This window comes from Perca fluviatilis, chromosome 6, assembly GCF_010015445.1.
Source record: "Perca fluviatilis chromosome 6, GENO_Pfluv_1.0, whole genome shotgun sequence".
NCBI lineage: Eukaryota > Metazoa > Chordata > Actinopteri > Perciformes > Percidae > Perca > Perca fluviatilis.
This window is the reverse complement of record NC_053117.1, coordinates 40,259,572-40,276,616: the sequence shown is the minus strand read 5'-3', so window position 1 is coordinate 40,276,616 and position 17,045 is coordinate 40,259,572. Positions and strand designations below refer to the sequence as shown.

The 17,045-nt window shown below is 43.1% G+C and overlaps 1 protein-coding gene across 1 annotated transcript in view; it reads left to right on the top strand.

Moving 5' to 3' along the window:
- Positions 1–7,396: 7,396 nt before the first annotated feature.
- The window catches only part of dpysl2a (dihydropyrimidinase like 2a), a 47,692-nt gene continuing 38,043 nt past the window's right edge, over positions 7,397–17,045 (top strand). The window contains exon 1 of the mRNA XM_039804118.1: positions 7,397–7,764. Coding sequence (XP_039660052.1) covers positions 7,723–7,764 — 42 coding nt within the window. The 5' untranslated portion in view covers positions 7,397–7,722. The remainder of the gene's footprint in view (positions 7,765–17,045) is intronic.

Below are 17,045 nucleotides of genomic sequence, written 5' to 3'. Positions count from 1 at the left end.
CTCAGGAGTTGTGCAAGTTAAAAGCTCTTATTGAACAAAATAAGATTTTTACCCGTTTTGATTTTGCTCAAGAAGAGAAACTGTGGCTGTGTCTCATTCTGCATACTTCGTCAGTACGCTGCTAATGTGCACTGACCACTTACTGCCGTAGTGCCCACTTTGGATGGTTAGTATTGTCCCAAAAGGAGCACTTATGTTAAAACGTTTACCGGAAATGACGAGCGGCCGGCTCGCCTCCTCTCAAAATCTGATGAAAATCTTTTAAACTGACCTTTGTTGATGTGAAATGAAGACCGATTCAGCAACTGCACACGGCCTATTTCTCTCTTAAAATGTTTTCAGAAACACGTTTCGGTGAACTGTTTTTGTAAAATACGAGATCGCCCATCATGCTCTGTTGTGAAATCCGGGAGAAGCCAGACCCACGTGACTCGTTCGTCCAATCAGCTGCCGGTCTACGTCCCTGGTCCCTCCCCAGGGTCATCCTGGTACTTTCAGTGCGCTGACTTTTTACGTTATCTACACGATATACTTAAAACTAAGTGTTTTGAAGTGTGCAAGTAGGCGGTCTGAGACACAGCCTTTATCTCCGCCCAGAGAGAAGAGGAATGAATTCCTCCGAGAGAGAGTGGGAGGTCAGAGCTTAACAACATGGACTGTGCCTCCCTGTGCAGACTCTCGATCGTATATTTCACATCGCTAAACTCTTTTACCAACTAAAACACAGCCACAAGTCTTTGATCCATGATTAGTGAGGACTATGGTTAACTGTTCCTCAGATCTCTGAAGGGTAAATCCAGACAGCTAGCTAGACTATCTGTCTGTCTGTCTGTCTAACTGCTCCTCAGATCTCTGCAGGGTAAATCCAGACAGCTAGCTAGACCATCTGTCCAATCGGAGTTTTCTGTTGCACGACTAAAACTACTTTTGAACGTACACGTTCCACAAAAACCAGTTCCTTCCTGAGACGATTAAGCTCCGTCTGGAGCTTAGCCCCGCCCAAGACGGATTGTGATTGGTTTAAAGAAATGCCAATAAACCAGAGCACGTTTTCCTCCCATCCCAGAATGCTCAGACCTTCCTCCGCGGCGCTGTGGAGGAAGGTCTGGCAAAGCGAGACTAGTAACAGGACTAAATGGAAGAAACCATTTAGCTGCAGTATGTAGACTACTTACTTATGTGGTAAAAGCACAAATATCCAGGAAAAATGACCAAAACAACTGGTTTCTGCGAGTCGGGCTGGCAATACGCTCCGCTATGATGCGTGGCGCTCCGCTGTGACGCATTGGCAGACGACCGAACAAAACCACGGCACTGCCGAAATTCAGCGCGTCCGCGCCTGGTGGAATCCCGGAGTTAGAGCTGCAAAAACATCAGGCTGCATCTACACTACTACGTTTGGGTTTGAAAACTAAATATCTTTTGCTACGTTTCTCTTGTGTGGAACGAGCTCGTTGAAAACGTAGTGGTGTAGATGTAGCTTCAGACACCCTGTTTAACTCCAAACATATGTGACAAGGATTTGATGTGCGGTGGATTCAGGGTTGGAAGTTGGAAGTCTTCTCTACTTGTGTTGATGTTGTCATGTCATGATGAAATCGGACCTTCTCCCAAGATGCATCTCTCCACCGGTGCCACAGTTGGCAGTCGTGTGTACGAACCAAAAATGAAACGCGCCAAATCTGCAATATACAAACTAATGGAATTTTATCGCCTTAATTTTTTTTTAAAGCTAAACACTCAAGGTGCAGTTATCGGTGGGGACAGACGATGCTGCACAGTGGGATTCATTTTTTAAATCTCACAAATGAAGTTTTATCATGTGAACTCCTGAGGGTTTCTTTTAAAATCTTGTTTTTTTTTTTCTAGGGATGCACCGAATCCAGATTTTTGGGGTTTCGGCCGAATACCGAATCCACTGGTTGAGATTGTGCTGACTCCTCCTCCCATCCTCAGTCCATGAACACAGTAAACACATGAATGAAGTAAACAGGGACTGTCCTTCCTTTGCCGTACGTATTGCTAATTGAAAATGTAAGCTGGACTCATAGGCGCCGATACTGTTGGTGCTCCGGAGCTCGAGCACCCACGGTAAAGTGCGCCAGTTCATTTTTACATTCATTTAAAATTAAACATTGCAGTTGTTGCTGAGTGGAGCATCTGTAATAGTGTGATTGGTTCTGTCGGTGGCATTGATTCTTAATTTCCCACGAAGCTGATCGTGTCAGTTAAACTTCTCATCTCCAGTCCTCTCTGTATCTGTGGCGCTGTCCTGAGTTGAAAGAGAGACTACTTTACTGCTAAATTATGGAGTAAATAGGCGCATGTGTGTTCGTGTTTCCTAAGGTTCTGAAATCCATACATTTTTTGACTACTTTTTTTTTTAAAGGGTGAGCACCCACGGAGGAAAACATAAATCAGCGCCTATGGCTGGACTTAAATGGCTGGACTTAAATGGCTGGACTTGAATGGCCTTCTTTTATATTATTTTTTGAGCTTTTCCCCCTTTATTTGACAGGACAGCTAGGTGAGAAAGGGGAGAGAAGACACGCAGGAAATCGTCACAGGTCGGATTTGAACCCTGGACCTCTGCGTTGAGGCATAAACCTCCAAGTATATGTGTGCCCGCTCTACCCGCTGAACCAACCCGGCCACTTGAATGGCCTTCTTTTGACTAGGGCTGCTCCCTCTTAGTGGATTAGTCGACTAATCGGTCGTTTTTGGTCTTAGTCAACTTAGATTTCTTTAGTCCATTAGTCATGTCTGATGCTGTTTTCATGCTGAATGACTTATTTCCAAGAAACGTACGAGCTCATCTCTGGTAAACACAAGAATTAAAGTGGTGCTTTTAGCGGGACTCTTAGCGGAGAAACTCAGATTTACAGATCTGTCGATTAAATCAACTAATCGATTAGTCGGTACTATTGAATGAGTGTTAGTTGACTAAGAATTTCTTCAATCGAGCACAGCCCTTGTGGCTGGACTTGAATGGCCTTCTTTTGACTGAAAGTTCTGCCAAACAACAACTTTTACTTCTCACCAGATCCATGTCCACTTTCTCACAGCCTTCTGCTCACCAGATCCATGTCCACTTTCTCACAGCCTTCTGCTCACCAGATCCATGTCCACTTTCTCACAGCCTGCTGCTCACCAGATCCATGTCCACTTTCTCACAGCCTTCTGCTCACCAGATCCATGTCCACTTCCTCACAGCCTATTGCTCACCAGATCCATGTCCACTTTCTCACAGCCTTCTGCTCACCAGATCCATGTCCACTTTCTCACAGCCTGCTGCTCACCAGATCCATGTCCACTTCCTCACAGCCTACTGCTCACCAGATCCATGTCCACTTTCTCACAGCCTACTGCTCACCAGATCCATGTCCACTTTCTCACAGCCTACTGCTCACCAGATCTATGTCCACTTCCTCACAGCCTACTGCTCACCAGATCCATGTCCACTTCCTCACAGCCTACTGCTCACCAGATCCATGTCCACTTCCTCACAGCCTGATGCATTGAACGCTCCACCTACGTAAACACCTTCCCGTCATCAACGGCGCCGTCATTATGGTGACCAGCGTAGCGCCGTAGTGCAAGCGTAGGGTTCGGTTCCCTGGGAAAAAATTCTAAGGTTCTGCAGAAACCAGAACGCCGTCAAAATGCCCAAATATTCAGCTGAACCTGAAGCCCAATCCTGGATTCGGTGCATCCCTGTTTTTTTTTGAAGGGTGGAAAGCTTAAAAATGGATCTAGTATTTAGTTTTTAAACTTGACAAGTGGAGTTCTTTGAAGGTATTATGATTGAATCTAGGGCGGATGGCAATGTACCAGGCCATATGCTATTTATATATTCCTTTCTGCCTACATATCTTCTTCTTTAACATAACATAGCAGCAACGGCAAAAGTGCCAAATTTGTATCTTTCACCACTGCACATCGGTGATTTATCTTAGACTGTTGTTTTATTTTCTGACATGTTTAGATGTATAAAGATGTACATGAAAATAATTTAAGCTGTGATCTGCCCCATGTTATAGATACATTTTGACATTGTCTACTTTGTTTATGAATTGATATTAAAGGGTAATTTCTTTTAATTTTTCCAATCTGGAGCCTAATTCCCCATGTATTGGTGTCTAATGTGGACAAAAATCTTTTATATTGGTCCAGTATTAAGCGAGAACGCTGTAACCAGCAGCTGTGAAACTGCTGTAATGTAACCCTACAGGACAGATGTTCAGCGTCAGTTTAGCGTCCACTAAAAGTTCTGTTGTTGCCGCTGACAGACTCAGATTATTATTCTAAGTGTCTGACAACATTATGGAAAGGATCCCTACAGATATAGACCTTTTAGTTAAAGAGTAAGATCCTTTTAGTTTAACATGAAACAGCCCCGAAATCACCATTACCAAACTCCACCAGACTCCATGTAAATAATCAGGACTTTTAGCGTGTATAGAGCCAGCATATCTCCACCAGACTCCATGTAAATAATCAGGACTTTTAGCGTGTATAGAGCCAGCATATCTCCACATGTAAATGGGTGAATTAAGGGTTTATTTCAACCAAACTAGAGTGGTGATTGTTGGAACAGTGGAAAGATGAACCAAGATGGCTTTTGGTAGTTTTATTTAGTTTCTGTCCACTTTGAATGAAGTGTGTTTTACAATGATAAAAGTCCTGATTATTTACATGGAGTCTGGTGGAGATATGCTGGCTCTATACACGCTAAAAATCCTGATTATTTACATGGAGTCTGGTGGAGATATGCTGGCTCTGGATCTTACTCTTTAACTAAAAGCTCAATCTCTGTAGGGATCCTTTCCATAATGTTGTCAGACAAATAATCAGAATAATAATCTGAGTCTGTCAGCGGCAAAAACACGTTAATGTTACATTGCAGCTTGTTTCTTGCTTAATACTGGACTAATTAAAAACTTAGACACAAAAACATGGGAAAATAGGGTCCAGGTCAAAAAAAAACGATATTACCCTTTAATTCATATTATATAATTCTTATAGCAGTGTGGCAGTTTGTAGCCTACGTAAACGTGTCTTTGCTGTCGTTTAATTGCTGAAGCGTCGGTGGCCGAAACCACCAAAGAAGAAAGTATTCCCAGGGTTCTCATTTAAGATTGTTTTCAGACTTTTATGTAGATTACACTGTGCAATCATTTCACATATTATAAAACAATAAACAGTGTACATTGTGTGTAGAACTAGAACAGCTAGATAAAACTAGAGCATGTGACTCCTGTATACTGATGCTGATTGGATGACTGGATGATTCTTCTGTGTCAGTGTTTGTGAATGAACGGCAGTCACATTTTAGAATCAAATGAAAAATCATTCCCATAATGTACAGTATTGGTTTTGAAGGCGCTCAACATGCATTCAGGCTTTAATGCATTATTATGTAATCAAGTGTGCAATACAGAACATTTTGTATGAAGTATGTACTGTATACAGTGGCTGAGATATACACACAGACAAGAGTGGATAGAACTGAATATTTAATGCTTTAGTTAAGTCATAATAACTAATAAAAAGGCATATCGTCATCATTTTTTGGGCTCTTGAACAGATTAATAAGCAGCAATGAGCGTTGTAAACTTGTATGCAGACGATGAAATAATACAAATGTATAATTTATTTTCATTATTTACATCTTATACATCTCTACAAGCACAGAAGATATAAGTATGAAAGAATCTGTGTGTCTGTTACAGGGTTCAGGTTAGGCTATCTAACGTTGACGTTAGCTTCAGATACAGTATTAGGGGACCACTAAGGTCTATATAAAAGAGACTTCAGATCCAGTATTAGGGGACCACTAAGGTCTATATAAAAGAGACTTCAGATCCAGTATTAGGGGACCACTAAGGTCTATATAAAAGAGACTTCAGATACAGTATTAGGGGACCACTAAGGTCTATATAAAAGAGACTTCAGATACAGTATTAGGGGACCACTAAGGTCTATATAAAAGAGACTTCAGATCCAGTATTAGGGGACCACTAAGGTCTATATAAAAGAGACTTCAGATACAGTATTAGGGGACCACTAAGGTCTATATAAAAGAGACTTCAGATACAGTATTAGGGGACCACTAAGGTCTATATAAAAGAGACTTCAGATACAGTATTAGGGAAAACACGTGTTACGGGATGCCTGGAACGCAGCAACAGGACTTAAAAAAAGGATAAATTACACTCGAGCTGCAACGATTAATCGATCGACAGAAAAACTACTTTGATCATCGATTCATTTTTCACGCAAAAATGACAGAAAACGTTTTTTAGCCTCTGAAATACGAAGCAGGGCAGTGGTAACGTCACGTTACAATATAAACGGGCCTGACTCAGTTCAAAAACTGGTTTTCAGTGTCTGTGTCTCTGTCTGTCTGTGTGTGTGTGTGTGTGTGTGTGTGTGTGTCTGTGTCTCTGTTTGTGTGTGTCTCTGTGTGTGTGTGTGTGTGTCTTTTGTGTGGTGTGTGTGTGTGTCTGTGTGTGTGTCTGTGTGTGTCTCTGTGTGTGTCTCTGTCTGTGTGTGTCTCTGTCTGTGTGTGTGTCTTTGTGTGTGTGTGTGTGTCTGTGTTTGTGTCTGTCTGTGTGTGTGTGTCTGTCTGTGTTTGTGTGTGTCTGTGTGTGTGTGTGTTTGTATTTGTGTGTCTGTCTGTGTGTGTGTGTGTGTGTGTGTGTCTGTGTGTGTCTGTCTGTGTCTGTCGTGTGTGTGTGTGTGTGTCTGTGTTTGTGTGTCTGTGTGCGTGTCTGTCTGTGTGTGTGTGTGTGTGTGTGTGTCTGTGTGTGTGTCTGTGTGTGTCTATGTGTGTGTGTCTTGTGTGTGTGTGTGTGTGTCTGTGTCTGTGTTTGTGTTTGTTTGTCTGTGTGTGTGTGTCTGTGTGTGTGTGTGTTTTTGTGTCTGTTTCTCTGTGTGTGTTTGTGTGTCTGTGTGCGTGTCTGACTGTGTGTGTGTGTGTGTCTGTGTGTTTGTGTGTCTGTGTGTGTGTGTGTCTGTGTCTGTGTCTGTGTCTGTGTTTGTGTTTGTGTTTGTGTGTCTGTGTGTGTGTGTGTCTGTGTCTGTGTCTGTGTTTGTGTGTCTGTGTGTGTGTGTGTGTCTGTGTTTGTGTGTGTGTGTGTGTGTGTGTGTGTCTGTGTCTGTGTTTGTGTGTCTGTGTGTGTGTGTGTGTGTGTGTGTGTGTGTGTGTGTGTCTGTGTCTGTGTCTGTTTGTGTGTCTGTGTGTGTGTGTGTGTGTGTGTGTGTGTGTGTGTTGTGTGTGTGTGTGTCTGTGTCTGTGTTTGTGTGTCTGTGTGTGTGTGTGTGTGTGTGTGTGTGTGTGTGTGTGTCTGTGTGTCTGTGTGTGTGTGTCTGTGTGTGTATCTCATCAAAGAAACATGGAGCTACAGAGGCGCAGGGCGGGGCAGTGCGCATGCGCGGTACCTCTTTGTGGCCCTTCTCTTCTTGGTGCTTTGCCTGGTCTTCAGGGACCTTTCCTAGCAGTAAATCCAAGCATAGCACTGTTAGACAAAGACATAACCACTCGTTTTAAATAGTAGTTGTTAGGCTGCGGTGTGCGAACATTACTTGCTATCGACAGACTTTGTCAGAGAGGCAGAAACCTTCCCGGGGCGTCGACTGGCCAACAGGCAGAGAGAGCATCAGTTCATCCTTTCATTGGCCGCTAACGTTAGCTTCAGAGGCAGCGGACAGATCTGCAAAATGTCGGGGTACCAAGGCAAGAAGAACATCCCACGGATTACAGTGAGTATTATTTCGTTACTTGAAAGATATTACATGTAGCCTTCGCTTGTGGTGGTTTTTTTTTTTTTTTTCTGTAACGTGAGGTGAGCCTCAGGATTAGCAAAAGAAAGCTAGCCAAATGCTAGCTGTCATTTCCATTCATTTTCACCCACCCACCAGACTCCATGTAAATAATCAGCACTTTTAGCGTGTATAGAGCCAGCATATCTCCACATGTAAATGGGTGAATTAAGGGTTTATTTCAACCAAACCAGAGTGGTGATTGTTGGAACAGTGGAAAGATGAACCAAGACGGCTTTTGGTAGTTTTAATTAGTTTCTGTCCACTTTGAATTAAGTGTGTTTTACGTTGATAAAAGTCCTGATTATTTACATGGAGTCTGGTGGAGTTTGGTGATGGTGATCCAGCAGCAGCCCTGATTCAGCTGTACACACTGACAGCCTGGGTGGGGGGGCTCTTTAACACTCCCTGATGTGGAGTATAGGTTGTATTTTTCAACACTATGATCACTCTTTGCTCCATTTAAAGGGGTGATAGAATGATTATATATTTCACACTGTTCCTTAATGGGTTATGTAACATTGGTTGGGCTGAAAATTGCCCGAATGCTATTTTATTAGGCCCTTAACTACCCTGTGCTTTGACCCTATTTGTAACAAGAGCTTTTCTTCCAAATATGGTATGCTCGTGAATATTTAGATGAGCTGCATGCTGATTGGTTTGAGCGAACCACATAGAAACACATTGGAGACGAGGCAGCAGGTCTCATATTTCAGGCACTGCAAAGTTATACATTGTTTGTCTACTATTTTGTTATTAAATTCACTTCTGAGACTTTTTTATGCGAGAAATCAACTATATAAAGCTCAAATATGGGCCGTTTTACGAAAATGTATGGCTAATTGCAAATTTGGTAAGACATTTCGGATTTCAGGAGCTCCACACAGTCTGACGAGACAGCGGCAGCCTGCTGGGCTCCATACCCAGGAGAAAGTCAGCGTTTCTGGGTTAGCTACTGGACAACCTGGGGCTCGGGGCTCCGCGGAGCTGTCCAGCTGTCGGCATAACTATAATATATTTACAGTTTGAATTTCGTCACCCCACTTATATAACAGCTACCCTAAGGTCTTACAAAGCTAACGCTTGTGTCAGATTTAAATTTAATGCATTTTTGTGAACATGAGGGTTTCGTTAGTTGCTACTGTCCATTCAATCCTATGGGTCGCTAAAGATCGAGGCTAGCTAGCTAGCTACACTTTGGGAATAACTATAATATATTTACAGTTTGAATTTCATCACGTCACTTATATAACAGCTACACTAAGGTCTTACAAAGCTAACGCTTGTGTCAGATTTAAATTTAATGCATTTTTGTGAACATGAGAGGTTTCGTTAGTTGCTACTGTCCATTCAATCCTATGGGTCGCTAAAGATCGGGCTAGCTAGCTAGCTACACACCGACATAACTATAATATATTTACAGTTTGAATTTCGTCACCCCATATATAACAGCTACCCTAAGGTCTTACAAAGCTAGCGGCTTGTGTCAGATTTAAATTTAATGCATTTTTGTGAACATGAGAGGTTTAGTTAGTTGCTACTGTCCATTCAATCCTATGGGTCGCTAAAGATCGAGGCTAGCTATATACACTTTGGGATTAACTATAATATATTTACAGTTTGAATTTCATCCACGTCACTTATATAACAGCTACACTAAGGTCTTAGAAAGCTAACACTTGTGTCAGATTTAAATTTAATGCATTTTGTGAACATGAGAGGTTTGTTAGTTGCTACTGTCCATTCAATCCTATGGGTGCTAAAGATCGAGGCTAGCTAGCTAGCTACACTTTGGGAATAACTATAATATATTTACAGTTTGAATTTCATCACGTCACTTATATAACAGCTACACTAAGGTCTTACAAAGCTAACGCTTGTGTCAGATTTAAATTTAATGCATTTTTGTGAACATGAGAGGTTTCGTTAGTTGCTACTGTCCATTCAATCCTATGGGTCGCTAAAGATCGAGGCTAGCTAGCTAGCTACACTTTCCGCATAACTATAATATATTTACAGTTTGAATTTCGTCACCCCACTTATATAACAGCTACCCTAAGGTCTTACAAAGCTAACGCTTGTGTCAGATTTAAATTTAATGCATTTTTGTGAACATGAGAGGTTTCGTTAGCTGCTGGTGTCCCTTCAATCCTCTGGGTGAAGTTCGTGGCTAGCTGCAGGCCCTGGAGCTCCGTCAGGGCCTCGGCATTTAGTAGTCCAGTAACCCAGAAACGGTGACTTTGCGCGGGCGGGTATGGAGCGCCGCGGGCTCCTGGTCGTGACGGAGATCCAGCTAGCTCACAGCGAGCCGCGGTCTACGAATGAGGACACGCCGGGCGGCGAGGCAGCTGTCACGTTAGCCTGCTGAGCTCCCGCTGAACTGCAAACACACAGTCGGACAAAATTCGCAATTCGCCACTAGGGGCGGGAATCACCAGAGGCCTCACGATACGATATCATCCCGATACTTATGTCACGATACAATATTATTGCGATTTTAAAGATATTGCAATATTCTGCGATTATATTGCAATTTATTACCTTTTTTCCAACTTCAAATTTTTCCAAATTTCAAATTATGTCCCCAAAAGAAAACTGTCAACATCTGTTTGGTCTAAAAAGATACATGTCTCTGTTTGTTCATCTCATTTCAATTGTACTGCTGCAAAATGGGGATTGTCAAGCAGACAAACTGACCAACACATATATCATAAAAGATCGATACTTGGCGTCTGTGTATCGATACAGTATTGCCACGAAAAATATTGCGATACTACGCTGTATCGATTTTTTTCCCCCACCCCTATTCGCCACCAACTTTCGTAAAACGGCCCATATTTGACCTCTACGTAGTTGATTTCTCGCATTAAAAAAAAGTCTCAGAAGTGAATTTATTTTAATTTTAATTTAGTAATTAAATAGTGGAGCTCTGGAGATCTGCGTGACCTGGCTAGATTCAGAAGACCAAGCTGACCTCGGGTCAGCGGTGTAGCCGATGCAAATGTCGGGGCGCGACAAAGACCAGGAGTTGAGGAGTTGACGTCAACTTTTAGCTTTGTTGAGATTCGCCCGTTTTCAGAGGCAGTTTCAAATTGTGATATTTGCAGAGGAAAGAGGTGTCAATGGGATTTAGAGGTTCTATGTATGTCCTAGTTACCCTCCAAACTGTCATTATTCAACTAGAGCTGCTCCCTCTTAGTCGATTAGTCGACTAATCGGTCGTTTTTGGTCTTTCTTTAGTCCATTAGTCATGTCTGATGCTGTTTTCATGCTGAATGACTTATTTCCAAGAAACGTACGAGCACATCTCTGGTAAACACAAGAATTAAAGTGGTGATTTTAGGCAAGGCAAGGCAGCTTTATTTGTATAGCACATTTCAGCAACAGGGCAATTCAAAGTGCTTTACATAAAACATTAAAGAGCAGTAGAAAACAATTTAAAAACATTAATAAACAAATTAAAAACATTAAAAGACAAGAATAAAATTGACAGTGCAGTATAACAATAAAGGTTACAGTGCAGTATAAGAAATTTAAGTTAATAAAATAGGTTATTTAAAGAAAAGCAACATCAAAAAGATAGGTCTTTAGCTTAGATTTAAAAGAACTGAGAGTTGCAGCGGACCTGCAGGTTTCTGGGAGTTTGTTCCAAAGATGTGGAGCATAAAAACTGAACGCTGCTTCCCCCTGTTTGGTTCTGACTCTGGGGACAACAAGTAGACCTGTCCCAGACCACCTGAGAGGTCTGGGTGGGTCTTTAGCAGGACTCTTTGTGGAGAAACTCAGATTTACAGATCTGTCGAATAAATCAACTAATCGATCAGTCGAAACAATTGAATGAGTGTTAGTCGACTAAGAATTTCTTCAATCCAGCACAGCCCTATTTTCAACTATGAGAAGGTAAAATCGGTTTTGCATTCTATCACTCCCTTTAAGCTGCCGTTACTTTTGCACATCCCTCTACATTTTTTATTCATCCTGCACTAACCCATACAGCCTCTTTTCTTATAATGTTAACCCTCCTGTTGTCCTCGGGTCAAATTTGATATATATCAGAACTAACTATGACAAAAGAACGTTGAAAAAAGTGAAAAATGTTGGAAAAAGCACAAAAAAACACAGGAAAAAAAATCAACAAAAACATTTATTTTTAAACGCTGAAAAAAGTGACCAAAAAAAAATCAAAAAAATTGCCGAAAGGTAACCTAAACTTGTTGAAAAAAAGCGAACAAAAAAACGTCAAAAAAGAGCAACAAAATGTTGAAATTTCAACCCAGAAAAACCTGTTTTACGGATGCACCATAAACCGAGGCACATTTCTAGTAAGTGCTACTGAACTGGCAATAAAATCTCTTTCTGGTTCTGCCGTTAGCAGCCGTTAGCAACCGTTAGCAACGTTAGCAGCCGTTAGCAGCCGTTAGCAGCCGTTAACAGCCGTTAGCAGCCGTTAGCAACCGTTAGCAACTTAGCAGCCGTTAGCAACCGTTAGCAACTGTTAGCAACCATTAGCTCTCCTCAGCATCCTCAGCTAGCAGGTGTTAACGTTATGCTGCGTTCCAGGCATCCCGTAACTCCTATTTTCACCACCTTCTACCGGTGAAAGCGTCCTGGAACGGCAGTCAAACCAGTAACTTACTCCCAGTGAACTGGTACCAGATGGTTGTTCTCCCAGTTACAGTTTTTGACGTCACACACACACACACACACATGTGTTAAAGGCTTTCTAAAAGATCTTGCAGAGAGGCAGTCTGTCTGTCATTGTTTTTAAATTGATTTAGGACCCAGATTTTCTTTATGATGACATTGGCGTTTGAATATGATGAGTGAAAGTGTGTCTGTGTTTGCCAGGACCCTCTTGTAAAAAGAGATTTGTAATCTCAAGGAGTTTTTTCCTGGTTAAATAAAGGTTTGAATGAAAATAAACAACGATGGCGCCCTCCTGTTGATGCCGTACAGACGCCGGTGATTAACGGTGAGAAATAGACATAAATAGGCAACGAAAAGTAATTCCGCACATTGTAATCAAAACAACACACACACGATTGTGTACTACTGCAATGTTATGTTTATTAGATGGAGCCCAAAATATGTCGCCGACTAGAAATCGCTAGTATCAGCTAGCGCTATAGCTAACGTCAACGTTAGGTAGCCGCCAGCTAACGCTAACGCGAGCTAGAAGGGTGTCAGTACCCGATCCGTTCTGCGCATGTGCAAGATGATACGTATGCCATGACGTATGCGCAGATGATAATACCGTTTTACGACCTGCCCGATCCGTTCCACGCTAGCCTCCACCGGGATAGCTAACAGCTAATTCGGCTAACCGCTAGCCGACAGCCTTCGGTCTAAAATAACGCATGCGCAGAACGGATCGTGCAGGCAGAACGGACAGCTAGATTCAGTCTAAAATAACGTTAAGTCAAACTTAATGGGAAAAGCAGGCTACAGCTAAATTAAGACTTTACAGTAATAACAATAAAGACAAGTATTGAGTGATTGGATTTTAAATGAGCACAAGTAAAGTAGAACTGACGTAACAGCTGTTATATATGTTAACGTTTATTATCAAGTTTTATTTTGAGGGTCTTTCAAAGTTTACATGCTGTCTCAGCTAGCGGTTAGCCGAATTAGCTGTTAGATAAACTAACGTTAGCTTAACTGTGGAGGCTAACGGCAGACCGCTACAATCAGCTAGCGGTTAGCCAAATTAACCGTTAGCTAAACTAACGTTAGCTACCCGGTGGAGGCTAACTGCAGACCGCTATAATCACCTAGCGGTCTGCCGAATTAGCTATTAGCTAAACTAACGTTAGCTGGAGTTTGTTTGTATTTCTATGTTCTGAATAAAAAAAACCCTTCTCACAGTAACCCCCAGAGTGGGAACAGATTGGGTAGTGTGGTAAATCCTCGTACCACAGCGAACATCTTGCGCATGCGCAGAACGGATCGTGCCGGTGGAACGGATCGGGTACTGACAAAGGGTTTGTCGTGACTTTTCCTGGAACGCTACCAAGTCGTGAGTCGTGACTTGAAGTCGTAACTTGAAGTCGTAACTTAAATTGTAACGCAGCGTACGTTAACAGGTTTCACTTTCGTCCTCCGTCCTCTACATCAAGGCCCTCATGTCTTTTTAAGGACTGTCTGCAACTAACTAATATCTTTGAGGCTTGGGCTTTTGGAGAAACAGATTTATTTATTTTTTCCTTCTCACCATTTCCTGACATTTAATCCAGAAAATAACCGATAAATCGACAATGAAAGTCATGGGTGGTTGCAGCCCTACAGTCCAGAAAGAGCGCCATGTGTAGTTCGGTGTTTTCCCTGGCTGTGTCAAAGACTTAGGTGCACATATTAGGCTTAAAGTGCCCATATTATGAAAAAAAAATCCCTTTTTCTGGTGATTTGGGGAGTTATTTTGTGTCTCTGGTGCTTCCACACGCATACAAGCTTGGAAAAAATCCATCCATGGTGTTCTGAGTGAGATCTGGTGTCTGAATGTGTCCTGCCTTCAGTCTCCGGGTGAGCTGGTCAACATCTGCACGGCTTTCTACGTCACTAGCAGAGACGAGGTGGCTAACCGTAGCATGCTAGCGCTAGCATGCTACCTCGTTCTCAATAGCAAAACACTGCTACGACACACACTAGTTCACCATAATCTACCAAAAGAACTACTTCCATGTCCCTGTTCTGCTCCAGCGTTAGCTTAGCCTAGCACAGATCATGCAGGTGACTGGTTCCAACTAGCCTACTGCTCTGAAGTGTGACAAAAGTGACAAAATAACTCCAACATGTTCCTGTTTACATGTTGTGATTTGTAGAGTCAGGCGTGTACAAAAACACAACGTAACATGAGACACAGCCATCTTCTATCCGTAAACAAACCGGGAACTATATTCTCAGACAGGCTTGCTGCGAAGCATATCACTCCGCCCCAAGTAGGCCTACTATATTCCTCCGCCTGAGAATATAGTTCCCGGTTTGTTTACTGGTTAGAAGATGGCTGTGGCTCATGTTACGTTGTGTTTTTTGTACACGCTGTGACTCTACAAATCACAACATGTAAACAGGAACATGTTGGAGTTATTTTGTCACTTATTGGGACCAATAGGATTACTGGAACCAGTCACCTGCAGGATCTGTGCTGGGCTGATGCCGCTGGAGACGTCAGACAGCGTTACAGCACGCGCTGAGATGAGAAGGGTATGTATGGACTAGTCTAACTCTGGGGGTTACTGTGAGAAGGGTATGTATGGACTAGTCTAACTCTGGGGGTTACTGTGAGAAGGGTATGTATGGACTAGTCTAACTCTGGGGGTTACTGTGAGAAGGGTATGTATGGACTAGTCTAACTCTGGGGGTTACTGTGAGAAGGGTATGTATGGACTAGTCTAACTCTGGGGGTTACTGTGAGAAGTATGTAATAGTGAGAGTAATTATTCTAGTCTAACTCTGGGGTTACTGTGAGAAGGGTATGTATGGACTAGTCTAACTCTGGGGGTTACTGTAGAAGGGTATGTATGGACTAGTCTAACTCTGGGGGTTACTGTGAGAAGGGTATGTATGGACTAGTCTAACTCTGGGGGTTACTGTGAGAAGGGTATGTATGGACTAGTCTAACTCTGGGGGTTACTGTGAGAAGGGTATGTATGGACTAGTCTAACTCTGGGGGTTACTGTGAGAAGGGTATGTATGGACTAGTCTAACTCTGGGGTAGGCCTGTCGCGATAGTCAATAAATCGAGTTACCGCACGATAAAAAAAAATGAGCTCGATAATTTTTCCGGCCGCGATAATTTCCATTTGCATGCTTGTTTGTTTTCCTCGTCTCTCTCTACCAAAGAGACTGGAGGACCACTCTCGGTTCCTTAGCGTAACGAGGAGTGAACCCTCTTGTCAGTCGCGTGGTCTTTGTGGGCCGGGACTCAGAGCGGACAGAGACAGAGAGACAGACAAAGCTAATTCGAGAGTTGGAGCAGGGTTTCCCGCACTTACGGATTAAAGGCGCCGTCAAAAGAAAAGTAGGCCTATATGCGATATCCACCGTATTTTGGTCGTCTCGTTTTCTCCCTTTCAATCAAACCACACAGCTGACAGCCTGCAGGTGGAGACGGGTGGGCGCCGGACTCGGACACCGCCGCTGGTCAGTCTATAGCGGTTTCAGGAAAGTGGCCGCATGTTTCCGACAATGCACAGAACATTAACGGTACAAGCCTACAGCTGTCCGGACACGGAGTGTGGAAAGAGTGTGTGTGTGTGTGTGTGTGTGGTCTGTGTGTTGGTATGTGTGTATGTGTGTGTGTGTGTGTTTGTGTGTATGTGTGTGTGTGTGTGTGTGTGTCTGTGTGTGTGTATTGTTGTGTGTCTGTGGTTTGTGTCTGTGTGTGTGTGTGTCTGTGTCTGTGTCTGTGTTTGTGTGTCTGTGTCTGTGTGTGTGTGTGTGTGTGTGTGTGTCTGTTGTGTGTCTGTGTCTGTGTGTGTGTGTGTGTATTATTGTGTTGTGTGTCTGTGTGTGTGTCTGTGTCTGTGTCTGTGTCTGTGTCTGTGTGTTTGTGTGTCTGTGTGTGTGTGTGTGTGTGTGTGTGTGTGTGTGTCTGTGTGTGTGTGTGTGTGTGTGTGTGTGTGTCTGTGTGTGTCTGTGTCTGTGTCTGTGTCTGTGTCTGTGTCTGTGTGTCTGTGTCTGTGTGTGTGTGTGTCTGTGTCTGTGTGTGTGTGTGTGTGTGTGTGTGTGTGTCTGTGTCTGTGTGTGTGTGTGTGTGTGTGTGTGTGTGTGTGTGTGTGTGTGTGTGTGTGTGTGTGTGTGTGTGTGTCTGTGTGTGTCTGTGTGTGTGTCTGTGTACTGTGTGTCTGTGTGTGTGTGTGTGTGTGTGTGTGTGTGTGTGTGTGTGTGTGTGTGTGTGTGTGTGTGTGTGTCTGTGTGTGTGTGTCTGTGTGTGTGTGTGTGTGTCTGTGTGTGTCTGTGTGTGTGTCTGTGTCTGTGTGTCTGTGTGTGTGTGTGTGTGTCTGTGTCTGTGTGTGTGTGTCTGTGTGTGTGTGTGTGTGTCTGTGTGTGTGTGTGTGTGTCTGTGTGTGTGTGTGTGTCTGTGTGTGTGTGTCTGTGTCTGTGTGTGTGTCTGTGTGTGTGTGTGTGTGTCTGTGTGTGTGTGTGTGTGTGCGTGTGTGTTGTGTGTGTGTGTGTGCGTGTGTGTCTGTGTGTGTGTGTGTGTGTGTGCGTGTGTGTGTGTG